At 39.1% G+C, this 11,810-nt stretch overlaps 1 protein-coding gene across 1 annotated transcript in view; it reads right to left on the minus strand.

Annotated features, from left to right (window-relative positions):
• Positions 1–717: 717 nt before the first annotated feature.
• Positions 718–11,810, minus strand: part of LMO3 (LIM domain only 3) — a 54,882-nt gene continuing 43,789 nt past the window's right edge. Inside the window, exons 3-4 of the mRNA XM_041398706.1 lie at positions 10,068–10,193; positions 718–929 (exon numbers count right to left, since the gene is read on the minus strand). Of these exons, the coding sequence (XP_041254640.1) occupies positions 824–929; positions 10,068–10,193 (232 nt within the window). The 3' untranslated portion in view covers positions 718–823. The remainder of the gene's footprint in view (positions 930–10,067; positions 10,194–11,810) is intronic.

Here is an 11,810-nt window from a genome sequence, read left to right on the forward strand (position 1 = left end):
GGCATTTGGAATGCCTAAGGGGCACAAAAGCAGCACCCAAAATCATTAACTTTTGCACCTTTTATAATATAGCTCAAACCAGTCAGATTTGCTTTTCAAAATTTTGTAGTAAAATAAAAGTGCTCTTTGAGGAAAATCCATGCAATTAAACAGCAGATGCTTAACCCCTGAAAAATAGAGGCTTATAAGAGAAGTGCTGATAGACCCTTAACCATAGCATCATTAGCAGCAGGTGCTGCTAGTTATTAGTTTTCTAAATAGTTTTAATGTAAACAGTATTCTTAAGCTCTAAGTGTAGCATAATGGTTGGGATTTGCTCTTTAATGCTTTTTACTAGAAAGATACAGCTCATTTAAAATAGCTGGTAGATACAGAAAGCATAAATATACAGTAAGTTTAGACACTGATTGTACTAAATGCAACAATACAAAGAAGCAAACAGGAACACAAATGGTAACACAATAAAACTGTATTACATTTGTGCTTCAAATATTACAATACATTATGTACAATAGTCCAAAATAAACATCTCATGCCAAATGACACAAAAAGAAACAAAAAAAACCCCCAAACAAACTGAAAATCCCAAGAGCAAGCAAAAAGAATCCAGCTGTATATACAGTACCTTTTTAATTAACATTCAACTCTGAACTGGAGCAATTTTCACTACATACAGATGCAGTCCGCCTTTTATTTCACGCAACCATTCTGTCTCCCTATATCTATGCTATTCAGTAGGTTCCTGTGTCATTTCTTATATACATGTTGAGCAAAAAAGATAAAAGAACATAGTGCTTTTTATTCTTAATGATGTGGCATCCGATCAGCGAACCTGGGGTGCATAACCTTCTTTCATTAAACCCTCCTCATAGTCTGTCTGGCACAGAATCATGTTGTTCTTCAGGAAAAATTTGTCTCCAACACAAAATCTGAAATTGAAATAATAAAGAGAAAAGAAAAAGAGAGTTTGAGGGTAAATGATGGGACATGGTCTTACAGGTGAGGGTTGTAGGGCAAGGGTTGGCTGGACAGCACCCAGGTGTGCACGTGGGAAAGCCCAGCAGAGGAATTGCCCTGGTGCCACAATTAATCCTGTGCTTTCAACAAAATCTAGTGCATTCAGGCACTTTTGCTTCCCCAGCCAAAGACCTCATTCAAAGCCCACCGTGGGCTGTGGGAGTCCTGGATCAGGTCACTGGCACACAGCTAAAAACACAATAAATATCCCAGGCTGCTGAGCTGAGTGGAAAGTAAACATCCTGCAAACCAGAAGAAGACAAAGTATAGCAAAGCATGCAGTGGAAAGCTTGTTTGACATATCTTGTATTTGTCTTGTGTCCTATAAAGAATTTCTTGTTGTGTTCCAGTTGGATATTTCACTAGATTCGATTTAAGATGGTGAATCTGAGAACTGCTTTAGCACACACACAGCTTACTGTAAAGTACATGTAAACCAGAGACACACAGACATGGAGAAAAAACCCAACCCTTTTTCCTTTTTTTTCCTTTCCCTGTAGAAGTTGATTATAAATTTAGTTACTCAGCTAACTACTCTCGTGGTGTCAGTGCACCTACCTTGTTACAGTATTACGTGCATCAGAATTATCTGATTGCTGCAAAACACCACTGAGAGATTTTGTTCTATTCTCTCTGATGAGCAGGACAATCACGTAATGTTAATGGTCCTGGCTGGCTGACTTCAAACTTCTTGAAAAGCAGGATTTCCCAGCTAAAAATATAAGCTTGAATTTAAGAGGGTTCTTCCCTGACACGCCCTGCAGTCCTTCTTCTCCTTGACAAAGCCGCTCTTCTGGAAGATGCTTAGGGAGAAGTGAATGGGGCCAATGCAGGAAAAAAGTTTCCCTAGTGACTGCCTTGGCAGGGTTACATGGCTTTGTTTGTAGTGAACTCTCCAGCTATGAAATATATTGGGAGGCACTGCTTGCCTTATTCCAATTAAAATGAAAGAAAGTAACCTAAATGAACCCCCTAACACTGATGTGAACAAATGAAACCAGCTAATTATGGATCTCGGTACATGAAGTATTGTTTAATGTGTAAGGGATTATAATGTCCTTTTTTTTATATAATTTCCAAATGGTGACATCTTGGACACAATTAGGGTCAGATATAAATGCTCGTGTTGTTTACGGTAGATTTAACAGCAGAGTAGCTATGGGAATAGCTGGATATGTATTTAATTGTAACAATTTAACCTTCAAATAGTGGTGCCTGCTGGAGTTGACCCAGCAAAACTCCATAAATGACACAGGTTGACCCACGTGACCCCTGATAGTGGTCTGTCTTTATCAGATAGTCAATTTCTAATGATGTTCAGGCAGAAATCTTGGTGAATTGTTACAGATTAAATTGTGTATGGAAAGCAGTCCTTTAATGTTTTGTGAAGTTGGAGGTTTAAATGAGTAGCAGTTGGACTGATTTACATTTGTGAAGATTGGAATGCTAGACAAACAGTGAACCCATTTATTTTCCAACTGGGTAGCTTTGGAAATTTATCCTTATGCTAGCTAAATAGATAGAGGGAAAATAGTGTAATAAAAAAGTGGATTGAAAAGAATTAGCTCTGCTCTTAAAGGAAAATTGGTTTGTTTATTTGTGGACTTTTTTTTTTTTTCTGTGGGATTACTGCCTGCTGCTGCTGATGATTGAAAATAAAGATTATGGGAGGATTCCAAAATCTTTAAGTTATTTATGGTTAACAGTCTTACAGAATGTAGAGGCTCCTATTATTTTTCCCACCCCAAACCTGGTATACTAGGCTACTAACCCCACAAAATAATTTTGAGTAGCTATGTTGAAATGCAGAATTCATACATAAAAGTTGTTCTTTCCTAGTTTCCATCTTTTGTATTTTTGTCCATCGACAGCAATGCTGAGAAAAATTCTTTTGTGCACCTTACAAGATTATGTAAAGGAATCTTAACTAGTGCCAACAAGTAACATTTGTTTTTCCCAAAGAAGTCGCATTTAAAATCAACAAAAGACAAAGAAAATCCACCAGTGCATCAGGGGGAGATGAAACCACCCCTGCACCCAGCAGAAAACACTGAACTGAGACTGTTGCTCAGCTGTGTGTATTCCTTTTGTTCCAGGGTTAAGACAGACCTCAGCAAAGTAATTTTTTTAAAGCATTTAGTAAACGAAAAATCCACTGCTGAAGTGCAGTTTGCTTGCACGGCAATACTCAACACTGTTTGCACCAAAGCCCTGGCTGAAGGATTTTGTTTCCCAGCCTTTGGAGAAGAGTCACAGTTTGAATTAAACTGCAAGGGCTGCACAGGAGTGCCAGGATGCCTTTCCCAATAAAAAGTGCCGATGTCTTTTGCTTTGGCAGAGTTGATAAGTGGAGCCAGAAGTGCTCTACCTGCGTGTGCGTGGCGTGTGACAGCTTTCTGCACGAGTGACTCCAAACACACACAGCTCCACGGATCCCCCGTGCTCCAGGTGTGCAGCTGTCCTGGGGAGATGTCATTGTGTTTGAGGGACAAGGGAAGAGATGAGAATTTTGACTCCATGTTTCAGAAGGTTGATTTATTATTTTATGGTGTTATGTTATATAAAAATGCTATACTAAAGCTATACTAAAAAGAATAGAGAAAGGAGTACATCAGAAGGCTGGAAAGGAATGAATAATAAAAACCCGTGACTGCTCAGAGCCTTGACACAGCTAGACCATGGATGGTCATTAAGTAAAAACAACTCACATGGACCAATCAAAGATGCACCTCTTGGTAAATCATCTCCAGAGCACATTCCACAGCCATCAGATAGTTATTGTTGACATTTCTTTTCTGAGGCTTCTCAGCTCCTCAGGAGAAAATCCTAGCAAGGGATTTTTCAGAAAATATGACAGTGACAGGGAGAGGCTGCCAGTGGCCTGTCTGTCTGATAACCTGTGGGTTGGGGTCTGCCTGCATGGGAGGGCATCCTCTGGATGGTCCCCCGTGCCTTGGGGGAAACCTGCTGCTCATGATGCTTTGCTGCAAATTCTGCAGCTGTTTTCATATTGTGCAAGATCAGTGACAAGCACATTTGGCTTGCATGGACCCCCGGGTGTTAAATGTGTGAATTGTGCACTCATTGGATGACAAAGAGGTAAGCACAAGGTCAAAAACCTATAATCCTGGCATGCTGGCTCCCAGGTACAATGGGATAGGGCAAGTAAGCAGATGAAGTATGAGGAATTCTGGCCGTTCACACTTTCAACCTTATTTGAGTCTCAAAACCAGATTTAGCCTCTCCTGAAGTGAAAGAGCTGTAACCACTTCCGACTGGGTTTGCACACTGCTCAGCTTTAAAATGGGAGGGTAAATTGAAGCCTAGCCTCCCACTAAGGTTGAGGTTTTTTTATGGAATTGGCACAGGGCACAATTTGGGCACACACATTAAACGGAGTCGAGGAGCACATTAAGATGCCACTGTGCTAGGAGTATATAATTAGGCAAGATTATTACTCTTCTAGCAGGCAGATGGTAGTCTTCAGCCTTCCCTAAAACCCTCACCCAATTTTTTTTAATAGACATGCAAGATGAAGAGGAAAGAATATACAATAGGCTGCATTAACATGCCAGATTGGACTGAGCACCATAAATTGATAATAGTGCTTTTGACACGACTGTGACATTAGTAGAATGACCATTATAATTAACCTACATCCTAGAACCCCTGTCATATTTTACACTGGCAAAAGGAAGGCCATTTAAATTACAAAATGACCTCTGTTATCACCTTGTTTGGAAGGGAAGGTGTGCCTAGACTAATCACAAGAAGAATAAAACTTCTATTTTGAGAAGTAGCTCTTTCATTGTTCAGAACAGATATTTAAGGAGATCTCACTGCTGTCTGTCATCTTTTCTGATGCACAGGACATGTGTCAAGGTACTGAAGACTACTTAAGAAAGCAAGAGAAGTATTGCTGTGAATGAAGATGGCTTTGTGTGTGCCTCCCCTGGTAATGCCAGATCTCTGTGGCTGTAGAAAGAAGCAAAATCTGGAAGCATTTAGTTGATTTCCTGAGGATTAAGACAGTTCAGATTTACCCCACCCACACCCTTCCCCTCTGCTTTTTGCAATCAGTGAGCAGCTTGGGCTCTACTCTTCCCCTTTCCTCTCTTTTTAAATGTTGAGCTTCCAGCAGAACTCGCATTAACGTTCATCTGCGCGCATCACTAAGAGAACAGAGCCACTCTTTTACACCGCAGTTCATCAGTCCACACCTGTGGCTCATTAATTCCGGGGTTCTGTCAAAATGTCCATTTCAGAGGCTGCAAAGTGGGAGCCATGCCTGAGTTTGTACATTTTCACCAGTACCATGCAGAATCCCAGTTCAACTTCAACTGGCAAAACTCAACTCGGTGTTCTTTTCATGGAGTGTTTTAAAAAACTGGGTATGGACAATATGTTAATTTGTATTCTAAATTTTCAGACATATAATGAAGATAAGCAGTACTCAGGCCTTCAGAATTTATGAAATGACCACTCATGCAAAAATCTAATATTGGTGTTTGAAATAAGGACGTCCCTGGCATTGTATTGCCTCTCCCCTGCTTGACAGAGAACAAAGGCAGCATTGTGTGGGCATTTTACAGTTTATACTGGAGGTAAGTGTTTACAGCTACATCAGGACAGCAATTTCAATGAGTATGTAACCATTTCTAGTCCAGTTTCTATTAAAATAAGGGCAATTTCAGATAGAAGGGTAGAACAGGCGATTTAAACACCTCTCAGCCATAGCAGATGGGGGTTTTAAGCCATACTCTGAGCTGACTTCAAACGGCAGAGAGAGAATATCACAGGAGTAGGGAACAAGGCGCTAAAGACGCCAGCAGAGTGAGAGGAAGGACACACAAACTCGGGGAAGTGGGAAAGCCGAAGGCAGGCTGACATCATCTCTGTAGTCAAAAGTGTCAAAAGTGTCAAAGGCACAGCTGAGCCCACTTGCAAGATTTTCCACTCCGTTTTGCTAGTCACACACATGCAGCCTGACAAAGTGTGAAAGGCAGTGTCTGTTTACAAGTTGATTTTTTTTTTCCAGTGGTTTCCTTCCTCCCCCCACCTTTAGATTTTCAGCAATATGAGGTGTATTGAGGTTACTGTCAACGTGGGGTGAAAGGCTTCTGAGGAGAAGTTAAATATGTGTACAAAGAAGAAAGGGGAACACTCTCACACCATTAAGCTGACTGTCACTAAGCTCTGCAGGTACTTAGGCGATGGAAAAACTTCAAATTAGGAGTAAGCTGGACAGAGACATGAGAGATAAGAGGATGCTAAAACCTTTAGGCTAGGAGCAGAGCTTAATGTACACAAAATTGCTACAGCTTTAAGCATCAGTATCAAGAAAAACGTGGGGGAAATATCTCAGAAACTGTCTGGCTGGAGCAATTAGATCCTGGAGCTGAATAGCTTTATGAAGGGGAAAATAGGAGACACTGCCTATTTGGCACCAGGGGACCAGGCTTGGTGGCTCAGGAGCTCTCTCTCAGGCCTGTGTCCACAGTTGTCTTCCTGGAATACAGTGTGTGTGACAATGCCTTTTCCTACTCACTCTGAAAAAGCCACATTCAGGAGGCCAATAAAGGGACTGGCATGTTGTGTTAGTTCAGGGCTGGAGTTCATGGCTTGAACAAAAGTCCCCTCAAGTGAAGGGAGCCTAATTACCATCCACAGCGATATTTGCACTGGATGGTGAGTTGTAGATACTCAGAAATAATAAAGCAAACAGTGAAGTTGTCCACAAAAGCAGAAAAATCACAGAATCATCACACAGGGCGCTAGGCAAAAAAGGGCAGGCATCTCTCTGGGCCAGGATCAACACTTTAAAAGGTAGGAATGTGAGGGGCATGCAATAGCAGGACCAAAGGATGGGCTGCCCCAAGGAGCAGTGAGATGTGTTTATAATACTATGTTTATAATATAGTATTATAAACACATTATATATAATATATATATTATATATATATATTATAGAATATTTATAATACTATAAATATTACCTAGCTTGAAAAGAAGAAGGAGATGGAAGGAGCAAGGGCCCAGAGCATCCGAAAAAAATTCAGTGTTGGCAAAGTATTGCAATCTGAAGAAACAGCTTTGTATTCTCGTGATCATTGCATGCATTCTGTTAGGAAAAAAACTGAACGGTGGAATGTAACTGAAAATGAAACGTGGAATCAAAGAGAGAGCACTACATACTCTGCAAAACTACTGTAGAGAAGGACCCAAGGTTTTAAAATGTAATGGGGGGAAGAAAATGTGAAACTGGGGAATAAGGCTAAAAAAGTTCTGCAATAGTTGGTGAGCCTTGACACACCCATTGGTGATTTTTGGATATATTTGATCTGTTTGTGAAAAAAAAAAATTAAAATGTTCTCTTCAGTAAATAAATTACATATTGGTGGAATTAGTGGCTGGAGTGAAAGGAAAAAGCAAATCTAAAAGCCCTCAATAACATTATTTTGTATACAAAAGGACAGCAGAAACTTAGAAAAGTTAAACTGAAGTCTTATAAACACATCCTTACTCAGAATCTGCTGTGTGATTTTGTTTAGCTTGAGCAGAGGAAGAGAAAATGATCCTAAAGGACAACAGAAATTATTAATGAAATGGTGAGTGATAAGATTTTTCTGTTTAAAAGAGAACAGAAAAAGGTTTTATAGTAGATCTGAAAACCCCCAAGCTGCTGATGGGCCAGGTGTCTAACAATGTGGAGATTTATTTTTATTCAGGTAACAAAAAGCAAAAGATTTGAAGCTATTAATGAGAGAATGTAGTCATTGGGATGCTTTGCCATAGGAACCACAGAAGAGCTATGTTGGAGTACCCATGAAATAGGATTTTTTTTGTAAAAAACAACAAAATTCATTCTTCAGAGGGCCACATTGTGAGGAAGAAAGGAACCCTAAAAGCAGTATGCTTTATTAGGCTCCATGAGAGCTATTGCAATGGAATCAGGATTGGGGTCACTTTTGAGAATTTATGAAATTCTTTGAAACTCCTGGAACCACTCCCTGTTTTCACTAGATGAACTAGACTGCATTTCAGGTAAATCCATTCTTTTGTTCTCAGTTTAAGACACCTGTAAGACTATTTCAGCAACCCTTTGCCCAAAATACATGCAAAGTAAAAATCAAATAAAAGATTAGATTGAAGGCTCAGGAATAAAAAGGCTGAGAATTATTAAATAACCCAGTTAAGCTCCATTTCAGAAGCATCTAACAGCACTTTTCCAGGGGGGATCAGCAGCCCCAGGGAACTCCACAATGTGTGTTAGCTGCAAAGTGAAATTGCACATTAGTTTGCAGTTGTAATGGTAAAAGAGGAATATTAAAAATATTCATAACAGCTGTGGGTTTGGTTTTTGTTTTTTTTGGTTTTTTTTTTTTTTTTGGTGGTGGGGGGTGGAGGGAGTAAAAAGAAAGTTCTCTTCCTCAGATCCAAGAGTGCTAACTATGATGAAAATCTTTTGCACTCCGGCTAACAAACATTGTCTGCTTTGCTTGACTGATGAAGATTAGCTGACTTCTTACATTAAAGAAGTTTGTCTTGTATGGGCTGAAGTGACAAGACAATAACTAAGTGCTAATTGTGCATAACCAACACTAAAGACATGCAGCCCCATTATGGCATGTAATAAATGAAGCGAACAACAGAAATATATTAGGGGCTTTAATAATGATACCAGAAGTGTGGTTTGGAAAAAAAAACCAGGATGTGAAGGGTTTAGGAAACAATCCAGGACACTCTGTGTGTGTCTCTTAAATGGGTACTGTGGGAGCCTCTGCCTGCCTTGCTGGGCTTCTCAGTTCTGTGGCAAGACAAAATTGATATAGGACTTTAAATAGCATTAGAACCTATAATTACTTTGCATTATTATATAGTTTAAGCAGTGGTTATTACTTGTCTGGTATTTTAATTTCCCATGCAACATGATGAAAAAGGTCAATTTGGCTTTTTTTAAAGAGCATAATTGTAGTGTGCTACACTTATTAGCAGCTGTACATTTTATGGTTCTTTAGGGATGTTTGATTTTTAAATGACTACAGTGTTAAAAAATAATACACTGTAAGACAAGGTGAGTTAGGAAAGCTTATGTAGAGCTGGTTTAGATTTGTCATGTTAGACTAGCATCTTCCTAATTTTTCATTGCTTCCCTAAAAATGTATATCTTGCGTTTCTTCCCTACTGAAGAAATGGAAAAATATATGAAGGCTATAAACTGCTAAATAGGATCATGCAATAACTGAAAACTAACTGAGAATAATAAGGATATTAAGGAGTGGACATAATTGGCTCTCTCACTCCTTAGACCTCATAGAGGTCCCTGGCAAAGTTGCTGTCAGCTTAGGTGGAGTCAGAAATGGAGCTCCTGGTAAAATCTCCAGCTGCTCTCGGAGTGTAGCTGGTCCAAACTTGGCTCTATTCACCTCTGAGAAAATCAGATGTTACAATTTTACTGTTTTTGACACTTGCTCTCCAACTGTGCCATATGGGTGATGCTTCAGAACAGGGTGTCAGGTTTGGATCCTTGGGATTTTTATAACCTACAGTTTGGATATGGAAATAAAAATAGGACTGTAAGAGGTCCAATGCTGCCACAGAGGAAATGGTGGGAACAACATATTTTAAATTTAAAAGATTATAGTTCTGGTAACAGGAAGCAACAATGTGTACTTTAAAAGAAATAAATGTGATAAAAATGAAGAATTAAAGTGAAATTAATGCAATAATGACAAATGGTACTGTTATGCTCTTCTGCAGAAAAGGATCTCAAAGACCTTTATAAATATTAATTAATTAAACCTGACAGACAGCCTTTTGTAGGAGAGGAAGTAACATTATTCTTTTTTATTGATGCGGACTTGAGGCACAAAAAGTTTTCTGGCCAAGGTCATGAAAGGTGTTCTGTATGAGTCCCAGGAACAGCATCCAGGTCTTGCTCTCCATCTTGGGGTTCTGCTAGTGGGAAATGTTTCCTCTTTGGAATGTATGCCCACAGCAGTGCTGAGCTAGCCCTTAGCTTACGGAGCAGACCCAAGAAATTCTCTTACCTCTGATTACAAAGCTGACATGCGAAACAGTCCAGGTGATAAACATTGTCCTTTGCTCTCATCACCATCTCAAAAGCAGGTATGAGTTTGCTGCAGGCAGCACAGTTTCCTGTAACGCCAAATAACCTGGAGATACAGAAAGAAATAGATTCTTGATTCACTTTCTTTTTTATTTTTTAAAAAAATTATTATTTCCCACCCCCCCCAGCCTGGTCTTTGGCTGACTTCCCAGCACACTCCTTTTGGAAAGGCTGGCCTTTAGTGCTTCAACTCTGCCCGATTTGCAGCACAAAGACATAGCCTTGCTGAAGAGAGCTTTATGACAGACTAATATTGCACCTATTGTGATGTTATATTTTTTTTTTTTCCTGCAGGTTATACTGACCTTTTCTTGATAAAAGAAACATCTTGTTAAACTAAACAAAGAAACAGTAAACACATTAGGGACGTTACATAACTGTGCAGGCAGAGGTCAAGCTGTTTGCATAAGTGGGAAGAGTCTTCTTCTTAGATCCTGCCGTGCAGCAGAGAGCCACATAACCTTGGCTTTTGGTGCTGCTTATTACTAAAACACACTTTAGCTAGAAAAGAAATAACACTTGTAAAAGCCAACATTCTTCGCATTTTTGACATCTAGTGCTAAAAGCTTTACCACTATTATTAAAAGAACATTTTATGAACAAGTCATTTAAATCGTCAGAAAGCATTAGTGGTTCATGCACCTTACCACCCTATACCGTAGTTATTGCTATGATTATGTTATTCAGGTAGCACATTAAAGTAAATGAGGCTGTAAACTATATATAGTCACATCAGGAGTAGAAGTATAAAATACTGTAAGAACAATATGAAATGCTGTTTTTGCCAGACATCTATATAATTTTCTTTTTAAATTCCCTTTGCTGAAGATTTTTCAATACTTTGCAAGTGGGTGTATTACACACACAAAAAAAAAAAACAACACACCAAAAAAAAAAAAAAAAAAAAAAAACCACCAAAAAAAAAAAAAAAAAAAAACCCAACCAACATACACATCCTTTTGTGACACAGAAGGATTACAATGAACAAGAAAAAATACGTTAGCTCTACGTGGCAGCAATCTTTGAAACGAAGTTTATTTAAACTACTTAATAGTTGTGATGGATTATTAAAAGTAATGCTCTGCTTGTGCATAGCAGTTAATGCTGTTTTTAACTATGAAGCACACCAGATGAAAACGCCACATCTGCCACTTCTCTTTTTTTCCTCAACATCAGGCTGACAGCAGAAAAATATAATGGCTCTCAAGGGAAACACCAAATTAAAAGCAGTTCTAAACTAATGAATTCAAAGGTGCTCTGTAGAAAATTCAGTTTGGTAACATAAAAATGAACACAGTTTTTTAATCACATCCCTCCATTTTACTGAATTTCATGGGTTGCCAACAAGCCTACTTAATTCTAAATCCTTTTACATTCTTCTTCTACTTAAGGTGTGCTGCCTACAGAGTCCGTGCCTGTTTAATTTAGTAGTTGTGACCCTTTTCCTCCTGTCTGAGATGCTGGTTACTGTGATCACTTGGAGAAATGCTGGGACAAGGCCATCCTCATGGGCTCCTGTTAGAGCAACTCAAGTCAACTCCTAATTTTGTGAAGTCTGATTACTAAAACCATAGGTTATTCAAGCAGATTATAAATATTCCTTTTGTGAAACACTCTCTTCCAGTTCTGTCTCCACCACGCACAGGTTTCACTGAGGTTGTCT

This window comes from Onychostruthus taczanowskii, unplaced genomic scaffold (assembly GCF_017590055.1).
Source record: "Onychostruthus taczanowskii isolate IOZ18803 unplaced genomic scaffold, ASM1759005v1 scaffold15, whole genome shotgun sequence".
Lineage (NCBI taxonomy): Eukaryota > Metazoa > Chordata > Aves > Passeriformes > Passeridae > Onychostruthus > Onychostruthus taczanowskii.